This window comes from Achroia grisella, unplaced genomic scaffold (genome assembly GCF_030625045.1).
Source record: "Achroia grisella isolate CSIRO2021 unplaced genomic scaffold, CSIRO_AGI_Agris_v1 utg754, whole genome shotgun sequence".
Lineage (NCBI taxonomy): Eukaryota > Metazoa > Arthropoda > Insecta > Lepidoptera > Pyralidae > Achroia > Achroia grisella.
This window is the reverse complement of record NW_026713011.1, coordinates 707,362-730,983: the sequence shown is the minus strand read 5'-3', so window position 1 is coordinate 730,983 and position 23,622 is coordinate 707,362. Positions and strand designations below refer to the sequence as shown.

The following is a 23,622-nucleotide window of genomic DNA, read 5'->3' as shown; positions in this document are numbered from 1 at the left end:
TTTCGGTCAGGGGCTAAAACTTAATTATTTGTTTTTAAATCCTAAATATCAATAGATATAAAATGTATTGGACTCATACAACGACTAGGCTTACGGATTTATTATTGATATGTATAGAAATCACAAAAACTGCAGATCTTAGGGTAAAAATATAATTAAATATAAAAATTAGTTTAATTGTACATCTTGTCTGGCGAGTTCCAACAACATAGGGTCATCGAAGAACTTGTTGATGGAGACATCCTCGCTGAGCCCCTTCCGGCGTCTGGTCTTGATCATGAACTCGCGAGCCAAGTGTGTTGCTGGCTGCGGCTCTAACGGTCTAAAGGCAAAAAGAAATGTAAGCAATAAAATTAAATAGTATAATAAGTATCCCTACCTGAAATGAACAAGTAAATAATTATAATCGTAGTATAATGTCTAAAAATTATAGTTTAAAATTAATAAATTAAAAACTTATCGTTTTAAGAGAATGGTAATATTTATATGGTTTTCCATACAATTTTAGTCCATCGAGTTGTTATTGGCGATAGTTTCATAAAGTGAACATCTATGTTATATCAGTTACATAAAAAAGAAAAAATAAAAAATGTTTCCTTATATTAAAAACAAAAAAGAAAGATCGTGTTACTTTAATTGTGTCTGTGATTTTTTGACGATCTTTATTGTTTTTTTTTTTAAATAAACTTGGTATTAGCGACGGATCAAGTATGTCTATTTATTTATTCTTGATAGAAAGCGAGAAAAAACTGGATATTTAATAGTAGCGATATATGAATATGTTGACCTGATGATTATGCTCTTGTCAAGCGGGTCCCCGGGCACGATCTGCCAGTGGTGGAACACCTGCAGACAGAAGGCCTGGCCCTGGGTGTGCGTGCGGAGGTCTGTCTCGAAGCCGAACGAATCGATGGCTGGTACAAAAGCCTTGATTGTGTACAGCGGCGAACCGGCGACTGGCGCGTCCTGGGTCACGTGACCTGAACATAACACGAAAAACATTTTTTTTTTATAATAATTAATAAGAAATGGTGGCAGTTATTTTATAGTTCTTCGGAATGGTAACGCAAGGGCGTCACATAACTTTTTTATTTCAACCGTGTTTGTTATGCCTTAAGTGAAAATATATTAAATTGTAATAGACTGAAAAAGACACACTACATTCATAAAATTAAAATACGAAATAAAACTATTAAATAAAGCGTAATATACAAACATTCCATTGAAGGCCTGATTCTACTATACCTTCATACTAAGTTAGTTTGACATACCGTCAACTAGATGGCGCTGTACGATTTTAAAACGCGCTAACGTTTCGCTTTCTCGATAAATGTATAGGGTGTCTGTTACATTTCATCTGCAATTAATATTTACATACACTATATGTATGTACTATTAATATCATCATCATTTCAGCCTATTTTTGTAAAGCTCTCTGGTTTTTTAACTAGATAGGGCTATAATAATATTAATAAACACAGAATAATTATTGATATTGTGATTATAAAGCAACGTTTGGCGTGCTGTTTGTTATCGTCGATCTCATCAGAGAGACAGTCAGATATATAAATTAACACGAAAATATTTTTTGTCAGATTTGAACGGCGTAATTCAGGGTTGTAAATCGCTGGTCCGCCACGCTCCCGTGATATATAAATTATATAATTAAAAAATAGTACTCCGTAGGCCAGCAAGCTAGTTATATTTTTTTACATTCGTTATAGTAAGAATGTAATAGAGCGATCAATAAAAATGATAATCATATAATGCATCCAATATAACATGACCAAAACTGTATATTACAGTTCAGGCAATAGTCAATTTTTTCCCCCCTAAAGTAATATCTATTGCTTTCTTTGTAGCGATAACATTTTGACATTATATAAGCAATAGCCAATTACAAGAAATTAAGTAATCAACACAATATTATACCATAACAATACAAAATATACGTCAATACTGATGTCGAGTTGACAACTACATTTATTTATTACTAGCTGTACCCGCGACTTCGTCCGCATAGAATTTAATCAGCTTCTTGCCAATAAATTTCCCTTCAAAATCGGTCCAGCCATTTCAAAGATTAGCCGGAACAAGCAGACAGACAGACAAAAATTGTAAATGTTATTTTGATGTATGCACCATATTCATAAGCATATAGTAAAAAACGGTTATTTCAATATTACAAATACTTCACTTTTATTTATATGTATAGATTTGTAATTTCAAATAAGTTTATTATTATATTAATACTATTATTTATTTATTGATGTATTTATTTGACGTTCGTCATATATTTTAAGGCGCGCTAAAGGAGATATTTCATTTATCGAGCAACACCCAAGTATGCAATTTTCTTGCTGTTTTTGTGATGAGTCTGCGTACTGAATGAGTGATACCACTCAAATAAAAATAATATAACTATTCAAAAGTGCTTTTATTAAGTTTATTTGAATAGAGAATATTTATCTTTCTATGCATATTTTGTCTATACAAAACTATATGTTCTTTCTATACAACCATATATGATGCGTAATGGAGTTTTCTCTTCCATTTGTATGGAGGCATACCATCTTAACCTATACGAAACCAACCTAAACTAACTGAATGATATTATCAAGCAGTATGTGATAACGTAATTCCCGTAATGCTGTTCATGTATAATAATAATATCAAGACAATTCACACAGTGCCATCAAAACCCAAGTTAAGCTACTTAAAACTTGTATTATGGGTACTATATAACTGATACAAATACATAGATATATTTTTTTCATAAAAACATACATATTACACATAGAAAATACCCAGACCGACACAAACAATCATACTTACGATTACAAATGTTTGTGCCGTGCGAGAAATCGGACCCGCGACCATCGGAAGTAAGGCAGTATGTTAAACCGCTAGACTACCGGGACCGTCAAGCCATCACTACTATAGTTACATAATATAAAATATATATAGTATCTAATAATATAAGTGTATCAAGGGTGTACCTCGTCGCTTGGCCAGCACTGTGTAGACTGCCGACACGCAGTCAGCGGGCGCCTGCACCTCAACAAACAGATACGGCTCCATCAACCTCGGCGTCGCCATCAAGAACGCCGAGTATGCCACCTGGAAATAATTATTTTATATTGTATAAAACACAGATGTTTATTTATTTATTTAACTTTAATGCACAAAAACAATGTGTACAGATAACGGACTTAACAGCTTTCGGCGTTATCTACCAGTCAACTATGAGTGGTGCAGAGAAAGATTGTTGGCAGTGCACTAATTATAAATGAGAAATGACAAATATATACATATATTATTATTACATTTCTATAATATATATATATATATATATATATATATATATATATATGTTACATTTCTATAATATATAAATATATATATATATACACAAGGTATTCAAAATAGCTCACAAAATGACAATACTTTATGCACTTTTCATTTTGAATGAAATTTTAAATTACTTATTCATTTTGAATTCCATTACGGCATCGACTTATGAACAATAAATTTATTTATGCTTTTGAAATGTATCGTCCTTCTCTCTCCAGTTAATTCCTCCTTTTGAAAAAAATAACAATACACTGTAAATAAAAAAGTCTTGCAAATCTTGCCCTAAATGTGCAAGACATAAGTTTTTACAGAGCTTAATATGATACAAATAGTGTGCAACACTAATTTTAATTTAAGTTTTAATTTTGTCTATTATTTTTAATAAATTTACATGGGTTTTACAAACATTTATTGTTACTCTTATTATGGAAATTGTACAATAATATCATGATAGTTAAGATGCTGAATTAACATTTAATAAATAAATAAATTTATTTATTAAATTAATAATTTATTTATTTATTACATATTAGAATTTATTGTTATTTTGCCTTGAAATATTATTATTATAATAATAATACAAATATTTAGTGTATAATTAAAAATAAATAAAATTTAATAAATATATTTATAACATATAAATAATTACCGTGTAGATCACATCAATGATCTATATGGTTATAATGTGCACAAATTTGCAGTAAAACTGGTGTATGACTTAACTCACCCTTCTGGCAGTGGGTATGATCTGTCCGCCGCCTCTATGGAGTGGCTCCTGAGCAATCACTGCGTCCAATATTTTAAACTTCACGTTTCGTATGGGCTCCTCGCACAGCGGACCTTCCCTGGTACCCCATTGGAATCCTGAAATATTGAAATACATATTTTAATTATGTAAGAAACTATATTTACGTAAAATAATTAATATATAGAAGTACTACAAAATTATGTACGGTCGCTTCTACAGGGATTACATAATAATGATGGAAATTCCTTATTTTTAAAGTTTTTTATTTAGTACACATTCACATTAGCTTAACATATTTTAATACTGTCTCAACACAATTTATTTTATTGTAAATAATGCGCTATTACGTTGACTAAGATATGTATTTACTATGAAGTTATTTCTGTTTTTATATTAATAATAATGGAATTTTGTGTCCCTAATATCATACATATATAATTTAAAAAATATAAATTTCTAGATATTCTAGAATTATATAAATTCTATTGAAATGCTCCTAAAAAAACAAAAAGCCTAAATTTTTATGAGTTCAGTCTTTCTTCTAGATTAAGGTAGACTGTAGATTTACTATATGTACCTATTTATTATTTACTTATATTTACCTATATATTTTATATACATTGTATGTACGTCATTTGTTGTTTGGTGTTTAGTTTGTCATATGTACTTATTTATTATACATATATATATATAATACACAATATTAAAGTTTAAATAAATTATTATTTAGTTAAATGATAGTTTACTGTAATAAATCGTATTAATTATCCAAGACAACCTATAATTTCCCATTACCTTGCACAATGCTGTCCTTGACGGAAGCCAGCAGATGTTTGTTGACTTCGGAGGGCAGGGTGTCGTCGACTAGAATGTTGGGGCCCATAGTGTCCGGACCAAACGCCCATATAGAACGGGCCGCGAGCAAATCCCAGTCGTATCTGTAAACATTACCATGTACAGCCCATTTGTCATCGTGCATGGATATCTTAACCTATACTTTATTTTATATGACTACTAGTGACAAACGTTGTTTTGCCATATAACATTGCTATTAAGAAGTAGGTAGAGTAATGATTTTGTATGTATTTTTAATGACGAATCAGAAAAATAACTTTAAAATACAAAAAATATAATTGGATATCGTTTTTTTTCGAGGGTTTCTATAGAGTAGACATGGTTTTAGAATAGAAAATCCTTTATTCAAATAAATTTAAGTTAAGCACTTTCGAATAGTCATAGTGATCTTTTTTTTATTTACCGCTCAATCTGAAAGCTGTGTCACAAGAAGAATGAACAAGAAACTGGCGTGTTGCTGTTTTAAATAATCACTGTAATTTTACATTTTTAAGTCGAAACCTGTGAAAACAAACCAACTAGCACTAATTTATTAGGGTCAAATATAAATACACATTAGGACTAAATCAGTTGTAGTGATTAAAGCAGACCAGTCCCTACAAGCAGCACTCGTTCACAAGTATGACGTATAGACCAGCCATCACTCGATCATATTTTAGGGAGCTCAATGAACCGGCCCACCATGCTTTGGTGTTTTTCAAGAAGTGTATATTAACGTTTCTTAAGAGTCAACAACGTGCATGTAACACCTCTGATGTCTGAGTAGTCCATAGGCTACGGTAACCATTTACCATCAGATGTTTGCCACCATTGTAATATGACGATTTCGGTGGTCTAGCGGTCTAGCACCGCTTTACGACCGACGGTCGCGGGTTCGATTCCTCGCACGGCACAAACATTGTATTCATGAGTATGATTGTTTGTATCGGTCTGGGTGTTTTATTGTTCTGTTGTTGTCTATGTATTATATTATATTTACAAACAAAAATATCCATGTATATGTAACAGTTACCTAGTACCCATAACACAAGCTTTAGCTAGCTTAACTTGGGTCTAGATGGAGCTGTGTGAATTGTCCTGAGATTATTATTATTATAATATATAAAAAAAGCACTGACTTGGTCTGGAAGAACTCCCCGAGCCGCTTCCGGTCCCACGTGACGCAGACGGCGCCCGCCTCGATGTCCTCGGCCAGCCCGCGCTCCAGGGGCTCCGCGATCATCGTCAGCTTGTTCCGCTTGTTGGGCGTCTCCGCGAAGCACTTCAGCGAGGACGTCTCCACCACCGTCTCGCAGAACGACACCACCGGGTCCGCCACTGGAATTCATTCAATCACCATTCGTTTATTATATTATTATATTATGTGCCGGCGGTTTCGTATGAACTTTATATAATATGTGTAATTCCGATGTATAAACTATATTATTGTAGTTTCATTAAAACCCATTCAATAATTTTAGCGTAACAGAGTAAAAAACAAACATCCATCCACTTTCACACACTTCCGCGTTCATAATATTAGTCAAATTTATTTTATACTAGCTGTGTCCTCGGTTTCACCCGTATGAACTTTATATAATATATGTTATTCTGATGTATAAGCTATATTATTGTAGTTTCATTAAAACCCATTCAATAATTTTAGCGTGACAGAGTAACAAACAAACATCCATCCACTTCCGCGTTTATAATATTAGAAGATTGTTTTATATTTTGTATAGTAATACACAAAATATAAAATAACTCACCACTACCTATTATTGTAGTTTCATTAACGCGCATTCAATCATTTTGTTCCAGGCGTCCATAACAAACATCCACCGTTTACCATCAGATAGGCCGTAAGGTTGTTTGCCAATATAGTATATACTTTTGTATATATTTCTGCAGTTACTATTTATACATTTGTTATTTTATTATTATTATTTTATATATATGTAGGTATATGTATTTATATAATATTCTTAAATATTTATTTAATATTCTAGTTGTTATATATTATAGTTATATAATGTAAAATTTGCTTCTTTTTAGGCTTTGTTGTTATTGTCATGTATATATATAGTATATAGTCCACCACTACGCACAATTCCTTTCAGTCATTCAAAGGTTGACTGGAAGATAATATACATTTGGGATATATTCCTGCATTGTACATCTTATATACATATATATTTTATTTTTTTTTTATATATATATAGGTATCTTTTATATATTATTTAAATATTTATTTAATATAAAGTGTTATATTAACAAATATAACTTTTTCTTTTTCCTTTGTTGTTATTGAAATTTATATATATACTTTACCAACAAGCTGTTACATTCATTCAAAGCTACTTCGTGCACATTGACCTTTTATATATATAAATATATATTTATATATATATTTTTTTTTTTAAAATTAAAGTAGCCGAAGTTACTCCTTATATCATAAGCTATGTCAAAGTGGATATCCCGTCAAAATCAGTCCAACCGTTTCAGAGATAGCAAAAACAGACCTGAGAATTAGTGGTTCATTCGTTTAGCATACTTCGTTACTTCCCATGGTCACGGGTTCGATTCCTCGCACTGTACAAACATTTCTATTCATGAATATTATTGTTTGCAGACAGTATTTTTTTTTTATTAATTATTTGATGTAAGTATGTACCATACAATCATACGCAGTTAGTGAAAAAGTGTTAATTTTAAAGTACAAACGGACACTTCATTATATATATATGTACCTTTTATGTCAATTTCCGAGTACATATTCCTGAGGTCGTGCATGACGCAGTCGAGGTACAGTTCGCCGGTCCCGAGTATGACGTGCTCGCCGCTCTCTTCCACGCGTGTCGACAACAGCGGGTATGATTTGTTCACCTGCAATCAACCAATAGTATTGTTTAATGGAACGCAGCCTAATGTATAAAAAAAACTTATTTTTATCTGTGCTTAAATTACTACTATTGTGGCAAACAAGCATACGGCCCATCTGATGGTAAATGGCTACCGTAGCCTATGGACGCTTGAGACACCAGGGATATCAAATTATAGTAGAACACAAGTTACAGTTTAAAAAAATGTCCGATGTTATAATTATAATTTCTCTGAGTGCTATAAAACTCGTTGCATTTATTTCAAAATGTTCTGTCCTTTACAATATATTCTGTCTTTTAATCTAGCAGTTTAGCATACCGCCCTATTTCCGATGGTCGTGGATTCGATTCTGAAGTACATATTGATGATACTAATATAATTTGTATTCATGAATCTGTTTGTATTGTTTATATTATTATTATGATTAAATTTCAAAATATATGTATATATATCAGTTGTCCAGTAACCATAACACAAGCTCTGCTTAGCTTGGGACTAGATGGCGCTGTGTAAATTGTCCTGAGATATTATTATTATTTCCTCTCGATCAAAAACTTCTAAGATGGTTAAGAAAATTGTATTATGAAGATCTTAGAAGTTTTGTACCGGGTGGAAATTTGTTGACTAGTTCCTAGTTTGCGGGCGAGAATTGCTTTTAACAATTAAAGTGTTTTGAATAGCAACAATGGCGACCGCGGAATGGAAAACGGAAAGTGGAAAGGCCTCTGACAAGGTGGACTGACGATCTGGTCAAGATCGCTGGAAAGCGTTGCGAGCTGCACAGGAGATTTTTGGGGAAAGTCTTTGTTCAGCAGTGGACGTCTTCCGGACTGAAATGATGATGATGAATAGCAAGAACCGCACCTTTCTTAGCCCGTCCAACATTTTCGGCAGCTCCGACGGATTGACTGGCTCCACGGCGATCTTCACCACCGCTTGCGTGTTGAACCTCAGCGGCTTGAACGTATGCAGCTCCTCTGTTTCGTCGGCTGACACCAGGGTGCAGGTTTTCACTATAGGCTGGTCAACGCCCTCTATCAGTGCCCAGCATCCAGCCGGTACGCGGTTCAGTTCCACCTGTAAACCATTTAGTAGTATATATACTCTGTCACCATCTTTTAGTCGTACTTCGACCTAGAGTATAGAGGATAGAGTTTTTTTTTATTGATGTTTATGTAATGATGCACCTGCCTGCGCTAACGCCATACGCGGGCGGGGCACCAGTGAAGGATGATAAGATGAGCATGACTTCAGGTCAGTTCGTTTTCTCGCACGAAACAAACATTTGTATTCATGACTATGATTGTCTGTGAGTTTTCTATGTATATAAAAAAAAAGTTCTAAGTATTTATATCAGTTGTTTAGTACCCGTAACACAAGCTCTACTTAGCTTAGGATTAGATGACACTGTGTGAATTGTCCATAATAAAAAAAAACATACCGTTTATACCATCATTGTTAATATTAAATAGATAATTGAGAAAAACAAAAACAAATAGAAGCTGATATGAATATATTTAATAAATCTATCATGTTAGATAGATTTATTAAATATATTTATTTATAACAAAAAAAAGACATTAGGTCTTTCTCTGTATATTATGTATGTGTTTACAAAACAAAATGTATTTATGTCAGTTGTCTCGTAACACAGTTTTGCTCATCTTGGAAACAAACGCTATGTGAATGTTACACATGTTGGTTATTATTACACAGTTTCCTCACCTTGTACCTGGCCTCATAGACCCACAGGCGGCCGACGTTCATGACCCTCGAGTCCTCCTCGTCTTGACTGCTGTAGTTCTCGCCCAGCACGCGCACAGTCTGCCCGGCGTACAGCGTGCCAGACATTATACGGGCCAATACCTGCAAAATAGGAGTAAAAAAAGTGAAATTACAGGATAAGCGACGTGAGATCAGTCCTCCAGAATGCCAACGCATTAGTATCTCGGGAGTCACATGATAACGTGATGTCCGTAATGCTATTCATATATGTAATTTTTTTTTCAAATTCAAATTCCTGATTTTCGAAGTCCGGTAGCATATTATGTATGCAAGTATTTACGAAAAAAAATCTAGGTATTTGTATTTCATGTCTAAGAATACACCTCCGACAATTATCTATTTTTTCTACACGATAAAATGAAAAGGCACCCTCGGCTATAATACAACCTGATTTACCTAGACTAGCATAACTGGCAAGGACTGGATTAACAGATTGATAGTTGCCGGCAGTGTTCATCTACCGTCATTTGTCCGTGAGATTATTTATTATATTATATTATTATAAATAATGTGTACTAAACGCGAAAGTTTTTAAAATAAATACTAAAATTTACGAAAAGTACGGTGTTTTTACCAAGAAGAAGGTGCAATCGTCGGTGGGGTACATCTTGGTGGTGTGCGCGACTAGTCGTCCGGACTGGTCGCAGGCGAGCATGTCGTCCCGCAGTGCGCCGGTCACGCCTCGGTACGCGTGCGCCACCTTCCGCGGCGCCGCGTCCAGCGGGGACGGCACGTGACGTACTGCCATTTCCACGAAGCCGCTACCACGAAACTCACAAAGTTAGGCAGTTATCGCTCGAGAGTTAGAAGGCTTTGCGTTGAGAATTCATCGCTACAAAGACGATGCAAGTACTGTGGATGGCCATGGGTTAAATCAGGCACTATACAAACATTTGCATGTAACTGGTGTTTTCTGGTGTATATAAAATATATTCTTAAGTATTTCTATTACCCAAAATACAAACTAGGTTCTGTTTAAGCCTACATGACGTTGCATGGTAAGTTGTTAAGTTTTATTTACTTATCTGTAGGCGTGTGCTTTTACATAGAATCATCGACTACAGTTAGTTAGAATCAGTTCCGTGTCTTCATAGGACATAGTCATTCACCACATTGACACGATCTCTTTTAGTTTTTTAGTAGGAAGATCTTTAATCTCCAAATGAAAGTTGTACTTTTCTAAAAAACTACTATGAAGTTTCCTAATACAGTACATGCAAAAATTACTATTCAAAAGTTAATCACTTTGGAATAGGAATTTATCAAAAGTGCCGATAGGAAATCTCACTCAATAAATTCCTATCTAATATAAGACAATAGAGTAAATCTAAACATCAGCCATTAAATAGTACAAGTACATAATGCTATACTTCACATTCTGAAAATTAATTAAAATTTCTATAAAACGAGACAATAGAAAGCATCACTTCGTAGAGGTATCTCACCAGAAATCTCCAAAGAATCTGCTGCACACGAGCCGCAACAAGGGGCGCACGTTCAGCTTGGACTCCTGCTTGGTGAGTTTGATGCCCAACTCGGCGAGCACTGCTGGCAACGTATCATCCACGTCACCCACCACCTGACATCAGAGAAAATTTATATAAACTATATTTGGTGATGCAATGTATTTATAATAATACATCAGACACTACGATATTTCACGTCATATACTAAAGGCATAGATTACAAGTGTTCTCGGATAATACCTGCGCGAATATCTTATACAGCGGCTCCAGTATGAACTCGACGAAGCTTCGCTGCGCAGAAGCGTGCGGCTGCTTCTTTGTGAAGCGTCGTGTTTTCGCGTTGAAATAGACATCGCCCCACAGCCAGGCCGCCATGTCGCGCGCCCGCAGCGCCGGCGACTGCTGCGCTGCTGCGTACATCGCCGCGAACGACTCCAGCGTGAAGCAGACGTCGTACAGCGACGATGCGAAGCACACGTTACCTGCACACACATATTTATTTAATTATACTGACTGACAATATCCTTGGTGTAACATCCCACAGTGGTGAACCTATACTATATCATTAATCCATACACAAAACAACCATTCCACATCCACCACATTGTTGCACTGCTCTAAGAACCAATCAGTCTCTCTGTGTTGGCTCATAGAGCAGTAAGTCTATGAGAAGTATTTCACAAGCTACTATCACAATTTTAGTTAAGCAGTTCTGTATAAATATATATATCTATAGTATTTCCTTTCATATACTGATGTCATTTTTATACCAGATGAAAATTGTATAGTCTTCTGCATGACTGCCTATCTCACCTATCACTACAACAAAATAGAGGTACAGTACAGACAAATATATAACTTATTACTCACCCAACAGTGGCGAGAATACAGTAGCAGGTTCATCGGGATTATCCTGCGGTTGATTGGTCTCCAACATGGAGTTCAGCTCATCAACAATGTGCCTTAACTTGTAATATGCATCTGCAGGTGGCAGCTTTAATTCTAAAATCAATCGGTCAATCTTGTTGATGCATATAGTGAGAGGGACCCTCTCTTGGACTGCGTGCCGGAGGAGACGTTCCGTGTTGAGCATGATTCCTTCTGCTGCGTCGACAAACAACACGGCACCTGGAAACAAATAATATTAACATTTTATATCCACAATCAGTATACTATAATTGGATTGGTTGGCAGATGACAATATGACACTGCAGTCCATTGAGTGTACAACTTCTTATTTAATAAGGCCCTATGGTGTAAATTTAGGAATTAAGAACTGGTGTTCTTTATCCATCTCCAGTATGTGTTCCTGACTTTTAGTCAGGAACACATACTGTACAGTTGGAGACTGTCTAGGTCTGTAACTGTCTACGACTGACTCTACTTGAGAGAGCTATGACATAAAAAACATGTTCTTACCATCGGATATCCTCAAAGCAGCAGTGACTTCATCACTAAAGTTGACATGTCCTGGTGTGTCCATGATGTTCAGCAGATGTGATTTGCCTTTAATGTCCTTGAGAAGTAATGTTACTGGCATAGACTTGATTGATACCCCACGCTCCTGCTCCACAAATAATGTGTCAGTGTAACGCATGGGGATGGTGGTTTCATTATTTATAGTACCAGGGTGTGTTTGACGCATCAGGCAATCAACAAATGAGGTTTTACCTGAAAAAAAAATACAATGAAATTTATAATTTTTAAATTGCTGCTACCAATGATAAGTCGCTGTGACTGTACACTAAAAATGCACATAATTTTTATTGTAGAGTAATCCCAACAAAGTTTAAAGATCTATTTAGGGGAGAAGGGGATTCTTAATTAGTTTTCCTATTTAGGGAACATGGTAGCCCTTATATTTTAAGGATAAAATTTTTTTTTGGAATATGGCTATCTGCAATCAGTATGGGTACTATAATAAGGTGAGTTGTTGGTGGTTGGCATGGGAAGATTTTTATCCTTTCAAAGGGTCCACATATTTCAGCTAGCTGGAAATCTTTCATATCCTATAAATTATTGTAATCATATAAAAAAGTATATTATTCTAGGATATTACAATATAGTTTTGTACTAATATACTGGATATATGGTAGAAAAATTTCAATATTGCCATCATTAGTCTATTACATTTTTTATTATTACTACTAACCATTGTGTAAATGACCCATCAAGGTGATGTTCCTCATCAGGTTGGTGTTGTCAAGCATATCAGCCAAATATTCCATGTCATATTTAGTCTCAGGCAGCTGTTGCTCTTGCACTTGAAACTTCTTGTGTTTCACTGGTTCTATAAGGGGCTTGTCCAGGGCCTGTGTATCTTCCTCCTGAACTACAGTCTCCACATCCGGCCCATATACTTCAACTGCTTGAGGGTAGTATCTTAAACATTCATAATTAATTCAATTTATTTTTTTATTATATACTGAATATACCCCCTGGCTTTGTGCAGGTGTACATGTATTAGAGATATAAACCTTCATCTTGAAAAATCTATCTAAAAACCTGCATTAAAATCTGTAGCGATGTTTAAAAGATCTAAGCAAACAGAGAGTGGAATCTACTTGATTTTATACTATGTAAAAATTTTGCTCAATACTGTGATATTAAACATAAAAAGTACAAAAAACAATGTAAGCTACTTTTTACTTGAAATGATTAATAAACGGTGGAAAATTTTAAATAATATTCAGTTACATATATTCCTGATACAAAAAAAATTAAAGGTTATGATTTTTAATATTTATTATTACAAGAATATTAAAGCAATACCTTTTATCCTCATGTAGTACGACAGACATGGGCGCCGTCTCGGGCTCGGCATCAGCGTCCTCGTCTTCTTCCATAGCATCTTCATCCGCGTCCCGGTTATCTTGTCCATACACACTTTGTTCATCATCTGAATCTGAATCCAAATCTGGACCAATATAATTACCGAATTCGTCATATAAATCACTGTCCATATTTTAAAATTATACTACAAGAATTAATAAATCGAATCAAAACAAACAAATGCCGATTTCAAGTTTATCCTTTTTTGACAGATAACCTCAAAATAATCATATAGGTTTTATCTGTGACATTTAAGCAAAGACGATTTATGTATACATCTATACTAAAATTTATCGAACCGCGATAAATTAATTATATATAATGTTTAACCACTCGCTTATTAATGCTTCTATAGAAATGACTATAGATCTTGGTTTAAAATCGCACAAATTATATTTTCTTATAACTCATAAAATTACTACTATTTATTTTGATAGCTCAAAAATAACATCTATTAGGTACTAATAACTCTGTATTTAGAATGTCTATATATTTATAAAATTATATAATGTCATAGGAGAAGAAAAGATATCTATATCATAATGTTGATTATAGGCTGTTATTAATTTATGAATCGCTATTGTAAATTTCAGTCTGCAAGAACGCGACAAAACAAATATAATATTTGAAGGTTGTCAGCTTGACCGTCTGACAAAATCTTTTCAACACAAAAATGGCGGCTGCTCAGCAAAATTTATCAAAAATGGTATCGGCCCAATTGCGCACTAAAGCAACAGAGTTCTTAAACTCTAGAAAACATGCCAACAATCTTGCTGATATTCTACAAATGTTTGAGGTAAGTTTATACTGTCCTATGTATTAATAATTAATATTTATAATTTGTCTTAGGTTACATTGCTTAGCACTCAACAATTTTCATGTAATTTCAGGCCGAAACGGAGAACTATACACCCCTACTGCTTACAATTGAAGTAATATTTACTGAGTTATTAAAACGGGGCGATCTGATACAGGAAGTGGTGCCACTGAAGCTTATAGGTGAGTTTATTATACAAGCGGTTTGTTGCTATGTGTATAGGTTTACTGTTAAAATTATTGATTTTGCACGTTTGTTCATGTCACCTAAAGTATTTTCGACTTCGTTATTACAAAAGACTCCGATGTTGATAACTTTTATGTATGTATTGTCCTTGCCCTATGTTTTAAGGAATTGGTCACATTTGGCGACATGTGACGTATTTTACTTATATAAAAGGTTGGACAATGGCGAACCTACACTTAGCTTGTGTAATTCATTTTGTTACCGAACAGCGTCGTACATAGGAGTTTTATTTAGATAGAAAAAAAAATTAATAACCATAACTTGACCATAAACAGAGAGTGTAGCCAGACTGTTTGATGAACCAATAGGAAATCTGATTTGGATGTCTATATAATTTATTGTACATCTATACAGACATTGAGTATCCTTGAATTTGGATATTATTTAATAAAATACATAAATACTTACAGATATTGAGTGTACATTAACAGCTTATACTACAGCGGTTTAGCACACCACCTTACTTCCGATGGTCACAAATTCGATCCTTGCACGGTACAAACTTATGTTTCATGAGTATGATTGCTTGTATCAGTCTGGGTGTTTTCTATGTATATTATGTATGTATTTACAAAAACAATTATTTAAGTAGATATTTATATCAGATGTCTAACCATACCCGAAGCTCTGCTTAGCTTGGGACTAGATGGCTCTGTCTGGTATGTTCAGAGGTTATTACATTATAATATCACATTTGTTGGAAATACAGCACTGATTGACAGTTATGAATCACTCAGTGTCTTAAATAAAATTATGATTAAGTTAAATTGCTAGATAGTCAAGAAAACCTGTAAACAACACCACTGTGGCTCTTTAACCAGGGTATTGGTTGACAAAATGACCAACTTCATTTGGTGGAAGCCATTCAAATTAAAAGAAGAAAAAATCAACTGCTATTTTATTGGTTTTTGTTATATTATAAAATGTTTTATTGTAGATTTTATTTAAAAACTTTTATTATTTATTTTGGTATATTATTATATATATAGATCTATTGTGCTCACCCTTATTCAAAGTTCACTATGTAGACCTGTGAATGTATGATATTTGAAGAACTGAAAGATATTCTTAGGAGCAATGTTTTTTATCCCCTCAGGATATAGTGTATACCTTTCAAAGGAAATATTTGTTTTATGCTTGAGAGGGCTGCATTTGCATGCATGCAAATATTAGCCATAGTAAGTTTTTATTGATTTTATCAACTATTTTACAGATTACAGTCCAGAAGCAGAGTACACAAGATGGCTCGTAGAATGCTATGAAACGGCCCTCACACGCACACTGGAGTGTGTGAAACGTGGACGCACCAGTTCCCGTTTACAGGCACTTGTAACTGCATGCAAGTTAATGCAGGCCGAGGGGAAACACCCACTGGAAAGTTCACCCGGTTACTTCTTCCCATCTGTAAGGCTAAAGGTGAGAGAATAAAACTTATATAGAGTTTGCTAACTTGTTATTCAAATACTTTATTAATTGAAGTATTTACTAAGATGATATTTGTATGCGTAATTGTAGAAGACAGTGAAACTTACTATTTCTTAAGACCTTTGTAACCTGTACTTCACAAATAAAGAATTTGAATTTGAAATATTTTAAATAGTTGTTCAGCCTATCAAGGTGTCCTTCAGTGCTTTCCATGTGTTTCTATCTGTTGCTGGCAATCTCTTAATGTAATAATCTCTAATCTAACCATCTTTTGTATTGTTTTCCTCTTTTTCACTTCATTTTATAGGGGTAATCCACTCAGTTATACTTTTAGTCCATTTCGTATTTCCCTGTCCCTTAGCATGGTACCTGTCCACTTCCATTTCAGCCTTTTCATTATTTGTTATCTTGTTATTAAGTTACCAACTCCACTTCAGCTTTTTAATAAAGTTACAATACAATACAAAAAGTTACAGTTAATTTTTAATAATTGTACCACTTAACTAGTGGTGCTCCTGATGTCTGATTCTACATTTGTAGATGTCTCAGGTTACAACTAGTCCTCAATGTTATTGTTTACATATATGTGAATGAAGGTACTGAGAAAATAATTTCATAAGAATTAAATAGTATTTTCATATTACCTAATTATTTTGACAGTGACTTGTCTTATTTAAATGGACTTAAAGAAAGAATGATGCATTTGTTCCAGAACATATTCACAGTACTGCTGGATGCGGATATGTCAATGACGGCGCCTATAGCCCGTTTCCAGGAATTCACAGAGTATAGGGATGTACAGCAATATGGACTTAAAGTCCTCTCCACAATTGCTTATAGAAAGTAAGATTGCTCTCTAATTTTTTTCATTAAATTTACTTAATATTGAATGTGTTTGATGCCTTAACAAATATGGACTTAAGGTCCTCTCCACAATTGCTTATAAATAGTAAGATTCTCTCTCATTTTTTTCGTTAGATTTACTCAATATTGAATTCAATGATAAAATATTGAATTGCTATACAATTAACAGTTGTATTCAAGAGTGATATTACCATTAACCCAGCAGTAAAAAAAAACATTAGCAGCTATCATAGGACCATAATATCTTCAGCCAGTTCATCAACTATTTACTAATAAAATAATATTTACTTGTCACAGATCACCTACCTCAGTATACATGCAGAACTATCTAGAATTACTAGACAAACTGTTAGCGTCAGAGATTCCCATTGAAATTAAAATCAAATTCAAGGATAGAGATGATGACGAGAAAGAAGAGAAACTGCTGTGTGGATCTGAGAGTGAGTCTACTTGTATATATACACTTGCAATCTGCATTGTGCGAAAGTTTAGATAAGATTTTGAATGATGTTAATAGAAATTAGAAGAAAGATTTATATATCTGATATTAACTTATGCAATATCTTAACATACATAAAAATATAGTGTCACAGTGTTTGTTATCATATTTATCCAAGCTTTATCTGAACTCTATTTAATGCCTGATGATGCTCAAAGGCGAAACGTGAGTCCCAATATGGATATAGACTCAATAACTTTCGGATTTATCCATTATGTTATTGAAATGGACTTTGACAAAATGAAATGGTATTTATTAGGAAGATGCTTTAACATATGATACTCCCAATTACAATTAACTTAATATAAAATGAATGAATGAATCCTTACTAATTTTATAATTGTGAAAGTAGGGTTTTATGTTACTCTTTCACGCAAACACTACTGAACCAATCATCACGAAATTTTATACACATGTTCTTGAAAGAAATGAACATAGGATACTCTTTATTTAAAATAAACAATTTTTTTTTATGGATTCAATGCTAACGAAGCCGTGGATAATATCTAGTCTAATATAAAAAACATCTAATTGGATAAAGTATAAGTGAAGTTACGATGGCGCAGACAAGGCCCCGTTCCCGTACAACCCGGGCGTGTGCCGGCGGTACGCCAACCGGTGCTGGGGCTTCGCGTGCCAGTGGCCGCTGTGTGCGGAGCCGCGCACGCAGCGCCGCGCGCTCGTGCTGCTCGTGGAGCGCCTCATGCCGCTGCTCACCAAGCCGCACCTCGCCACGGACATGCTCTGCGACAGTCTCGACGCTGGTCAGTATGCTCTTATGTTACGTTTACATTCAGCCGCTTCCCCTACCTCTGCCGGAAATTTTGCTGGGCGTCAACTGAGCGAGAGGGCTGAATGTAAAAACATGCTGCCAGTCCTTTGACTCGCGCACGAAAAACCGACAATCGAGGGAGCGTCGGGCAGTGCGAGTGGCAGCATGTTTTTACATTTTCTCACGCTATATACTACTTTTACATTGCTCACTTCCCTGCCCACTTGGGCTGAGTGTAAATAGGGCATTATGTCTTTTACTCTCGGCCATTGCTACTGATCGGAGTCCTGCTCTGCGCCAGGCTCAATTTATAGCCTATGTGTTATTTGATTAATAAACTTTAGTATTGTAAAGTTTCATTAAAATGCATTAAGTAGTTTTTGATTCGATGCGATGTCGAGGTTGTCGCACACGACGCTGTCAGTCTACTCCTATACCATCTACTCTCGGGTACTACTACTGGTCCTGTTTATATTCATGCTGAACTCATTTCATGTGATAATTCCTTACAGGGGGACCCATAAGCATGCTGGCATTGCAAGGTGTGCTTGAGCTGGTGCGGCGTCACAACATCGACTACCCCGATATGTACGACCGGCTGTACGCCATGTTCGAGCCGGAGATGTTCGCCACGCGGTACAAAAAGCGGCTACTGCACCTCGCAGACGTGTTTCTCAGTTCCACGTGAGTGTGAATAATTATTACTTGTTGGCTGAATGAGATCGCTATTTATACTAAGAGCTAAAACTGTAACAATTAGTAATAACTAATAGATTCCGCCTGATATTATTTCTAAAAGCTATTTTTATCGTACAAAAATAAACAAGTGTTACTTAGTACAAAGAATCGACATCCCTGTACTCTGGTATAGAACCGTCGTTCTTGATTAGTGGAATGGTAAGCAGTGGCGGCTGATGTTAGGGCTGTCTATTGTTGTTATTATATTTTTATATAAAAACTTTGAACTATTCTCGAAAATATTATATGGTTCAGGAAACATTGTCAAGGAAAAGCTGTTTGCGTAATAAAACATGGCATGGTCGTGTCATGTATACTCTAACACGTCTGTGTGACTGTGGGTAATCTGTACAGTCATTTGCCGGAGAGCTTGGTGGCTGCGTTCGCGAAGCGTGTGTCGCGGCTGGCGCTGGTGGCGCCGCCCGAGGACGCGGTGGGTCTGCTGCAGCTGCTGGCCAACATGCTGCAGCGGCACCCCGCACTCAAGCGCATGATCTGCACTGAGGACACACCTGCTATCAGTCAGTATTCTTGATTCTATATTAATAGTTTAATTCTATATTATGTAAGCCAGATGTAATAGTGTGTACATATACAAATAGTATCACAGTTTTTTGTGTTAATATTGAATCAAATATATAACAGCGAAGTTTCAGATTATATAGGCATGACATTTAGAGTTTTCGGAATAGCAAGTCACCGAATAGTCAACACTAGGCTTCCAAACTATATCCGAACTCTATTCAATGCCTGAGGATGCCTCGTTCAGAGGCGACACTCGTGTCGCCATATAGATGTTGACTCAATAATGGTCGGAATTTGATCGCCATTATAGAAGGTCGTAACGGTAGTCAAGTTTCTACTGAATATTTGTGGTCTCACATATGCTAATTGTAGTGGAATTGAACAAAATATAAGTCCATTAAGTAGTAGATGTTTTAAATTATTGAATTGGGCGTGTGTGACGGACAGTGTCCGGCGACCCGTACGTGATGGACGAGACGAGCCCGGAGCGAGCGCGCGCGCTGGGGTCCTCGCTGTGGGAGCTGCGAGCGCTGCGACGACACGCCGCGCCGCCCGTCGCCGCCGCCGCCGCCGGGCTCGCCGCCGCCGCCGCCGGCCGCGCGCCGCTCGCAGACCTCGCGCCGCCCGACCAGGCCGTGAGTACAGCCACCGGCACCCGGGCCACATCCTGCATCGACTGCACGCCGCGCCGCCCGTCGCCGCCGCCGCCGCCGGGCTCGCCGCACCCGCGCCGCCCGACCAGACCGTGAGTACAGCCACCGGCACCCGGGCCACCTCCTGCATCGACTGCACGCCGCGCCGCCCGTCGCCGCCGCCGCCGCCGGGCTCGCCGCCGCCGCCGCCGCCGGCCGCGCGCCGCTCGCAGACCTCGCGCCGCCCGACCAGGCCGTGAGTACAGCCACCGGCACCCGGGCCACCTCCTGCATCGACTGCACGCCGCGCCGCCCGTCGCCGCCGCCGCCGCCGGGCTCGCCGCCGCCGCCGCCGGCCGCGCGCCGCTCGCAGACCTCGCGCCGCCCGACCAGGCCGTGAGTACAGCCACCGGCACCCGGGCCACCTCCTGCATCGACTGCACGCCGCGCCGCCCGTCGCCGCCGCCGCCGCCGGGCTCGCCGCCGCCGCCGCCGGCCGCGCGCCGCTCGCAGACCTCGCGCCGCCCGACCAGGCCGTGAGTACAGCCACCGGCACCCGGGCCACCTCCTGCATCGACTGCACGCCGCGCCGCCCGTCGCCGCCGCCGCCGCCGGGCTCGCCGCCGCCGCCGCCGGCCGCGCGCCGCTCGCAGACCTCGCGCCGCCCGACCAGGCCGTGAGTACAGCCACCGGCACCCGGGCCACCTCCTGCATCGACTGCACGCCGCGCCGCCCGACCAGGCCGTGAGTACAGCCACCGGCACCCGGGGACACCTCCTGCATCGACTGCACGCCGCGCCGCCCGACCAGGTCGTGAGTACAGCCACCGGCACCCGGGGACACCTCCTGCATCGACTGCACGCCGCGCCGCCCGTCGCCGCCGCCGCCGCCGGCCGCGCGTCGCCCGACCAGGCCGTGAGTACAGCCACCGGCACCCGGGGACACCTCCTGCATCGCCACCAGTAGTCGGGGTTGCCGTCTGCATCTCCACCAGCACACACGGGTAGCACACAGGGGGTACCTTACTAACTTACCCTACCACTCACTTATGCTAATAGTGTATGTTGGCGGCAATGGAGAATGATAGCAATGAATATGACATCAAGTAAGTTATAATGTCCTGAAAAATTCATCAGGAATTAAGCACAATGGTTTCTCAGGGGAACCACATAGATGAATGTAATTTTCTTTTATTTCACTTACTTGAATAACGCTATATAATCGTAGACAAATTGACAATCCAGAATCATTAAACATTGTTATTTACATTTTCCCTTTTCTAAAATACAACATATTAATTATATATTTTTATTTTCAGCTATTTGATGCCGAATTGAAGAAACGCTTCAAAACAATAGAAATGAACTTCTCCCGGCCACTGGGTATGACGGCACAAAACGGTGAACGCCTGCTGCAGTACTGGGACCTGATGGCCTGAACGGTGTCACCCACGCCCACAGCATGAGGTCGTAATTTTTACATCTTTTATCAATTTTACTACTCTCGAGTCTACCGTTAGCAGATGCATTTTTTATTTTTATATATTGGTAACACTGTTGAAATGTCAGAATTGTAAATTATTGAATTGTTATAGTTGCGATCTCGTTTGGACTTCGGTAAAGTATTATAAAGTATTTATTTTGTCTAGAATTCTGAATACGAGAGTGTTCAGTACAGTCGCTTGAAATTTTTATTAAATACCAGTAGGTACAGACTTTTTAGATAGCGAAATTTATCCATGAATAAAACAATATGACTGAATACATGTCGAGGTTAAGCACCTATTTTACCAGCAGACGTGACAAAACCATGTCCGATTATATAGTTTTATTTTACATTAGCTATATTATTGTATAAAAAAAACTTTGTAAGATATTATTAGTTTATTAGTATAAATTACTATTAAAAATATTTTTGATGTGTGACATCTTACCTCTCGCTTTCTTGCAATCTGTAGGAATGATTTCGTGAAAAGGACAAAAGCGACAGGATACGCATATATGATTTGACCAATGAACGTTCGCGGTTGTTTAGTTGGCCAATAGCTAGCTGCCTTTACACAACACTGAAAGAACGTGAGTTTTATTTCACTGATTTTTTTCCAAAAATAATGAATCTTAACATTTATAAATTCTTAAATTATGAATAACTTTATAATAATTTGTTTGTTCCATAGTTAGATATGCGACATTTTGCAATGATAATTAATTATTACGAAAGCTAAAGCACGCACAATTGAAGGATGCCGGAACGCTCTCACTCTCGTTCTCTGTCTACATTTTATATGAACACTCTTTCCCGTGTGAAAAAGTGTACCTGTAAACGCAGTTATTAAATTAGTACTAATCCGTTATACGAGAATTTGTTATGCAAATGTCAGATAAATTCAGATGTTACACAGTTACAAGACTTACACTGTAAGACTCGCTCGTTTTTAATAGTCTAGTGGTATGATAGGTGCTTGCTGGAACATTATAAATAAATGTATAGGGACCCTTTACATATAAGAACAAAAGAACAAGGTTATATACCACCATTTTAATACGTGGATAGTCGACATTGGCGTGTGGCCATCAAAATTGCATGATCGACAACCATTGATCATACGATTCTGATTTATTGTGATATGAGAACGGGGCGCTCGTCGTCTGTTTTCACTTATATTTCTCGACGCTAATGTTTTTTTGTTATTTTGCCGCATATGCGCAAGCATAGCGCGTCTATCCCAAGTATTTCTATACCAGTTATATATAAAATCGTCCTAAATAAAAAGTTAATCTATATAAGATTTCCATTTTTGCACATTAATGTTAATAAATTTGATGTAAATTTAATGTGTTGTAATTTTGTTATTTTTTTTTATGAACGCAATTGTGAACGTCTGTGATTAATAAGGTCGTGTGTATACGTGCGTCCGTCGTGTGCACACAGCCTTGTTTCTATAGAATGTTAAGGTTTGTTGTAATGGAATGTTGAACATCTACAGTTGATAGATTGGGACGCGGTGTGTCTTCCTTTTCATTGACTTTTTTAACCCCTCCCCACTTTATTTTCATTCCAATTTGTATTTAATTTCCCCTAATTGGTGGACGTAAGGTTATTAATATGTAAGGACTATGTTCAATAGCCTGAGTTGACTAGATCAAATAAAATCAGGTAAATGACGCCCATTGCCATATTTATATTATTTTTATTGTTGATG

General features: G+C 37.2%; 2 protein-coding genes across 2 annotated transcripts; one reads left to right on the top strand and one right to left on the bottom strand.

Moving 5' to 3' along the window:
* Positions 1-124: 124 nt before the first annotated feature.
* LOC131850336 (116 kDa U5 small nuclear ribonucleoprotein component) lies at positions 125-14,107 on the bottom strand. Its single transcript, XM_059200537.1, has 16 exons — positions 13,843-14,107; positions 13,223-13,452; positions 12,490-12,741; positions 11,941-12,198; positions 11,311-11,552; positions 11,050-11,183; positions 10,179-10,365; positions 9,545-9,685; positions 8,684-8,896; positions 7,687-7,822; positions 6,076-6,274; positions 4,898-5,040; positions 4,082-4,218; positions 3,000-3,120; positions 788-980; positions 125-322 (listed from the first exon to the last, which is right to left on the bottom strand). Exons 1-16 carry the CDS (start codon positions 14,031-14,033, stop codon positions 169-171), a joined length of 2,931 nt encoding a protein of 976 aa, XP_059056520.1. The 5' UTR covers positions 14,034-14,107; the 3' UTR covers positions 125-168.
* A 439-nt stretch (positions 14,108-14,546) lies between these two features.
* On the top strand, positions 14,547-22,481 carry LOC131850349 (nucleolar complex protein 4 homolog A). Its single transcript, XM_059200561.1, has 10 exons — positions 14,547-14,698; positions 14,793-14,901; positions 16,179-16,381; positions 17,103-17,233; positions 17,552-17,694; positions 18,320-18,517; positions 19,038-19,209; positions 19,618-19,784; positions 20,236-20,423; positions 21,739-22,481. The coding sequence occupies exons 1-10, from the start codon at positions 14,576-14,578 to the stop codon at positions 21,856-21,858; spliced, it is 1,554 nt and encodes a 517-aa protein (XP_059056544.1). The 5' UTR covers positions 14,547-14,575; the 3' UTR covers positions 21,859-22,481.
* The last annotated feature ends 1,141 nt before the right edge of the window (positions 22,482-23,622 follow it).

Coding starts and splice junctions, on each gene's coding strand:
- LOC131850349 (XM_059200561.1), top strand. CDS start 14,576: ATGGCGGCTGCTCAGCAAAATTTATCAAAAATGGTATCGGCCCAATTG. Junction 19,210..19,617: donor GACGTGTTTCTCAGTTCCAC/GTGAGTGTGAAT, acceptor TAATCTGTACAG/TCATTTGCCGGAGAGCTTGG. Junction 19,785..20,235: donor TGAGGACACACCTGCTATCA/GTCAGTATTCTT, acceptor TGTGACGGACAG/TGTCCGGCGACCCGTACGTG.
- LOC131850336 (XM_059200537.1), bottom strand. CDS start 14,033: ATGGACAGTGATTTATATGACGAATTCGGTAATTATATTGGTCCAGAT. Junction 12,742..13,222: donor GATGGGTCATTTACACAATG/GTTAGTAGTAAT, acceptor TTTTTTTTTCAG/GTAAAACCTCATTTGTTGAT. Junction 12,199..12,489: donor TGCTTTGAGGATATCCGATG/GTAAGAACATGT, acceptor ATTTGTTTCCAG/GTGCCGTGTTGTTTGTCGAC.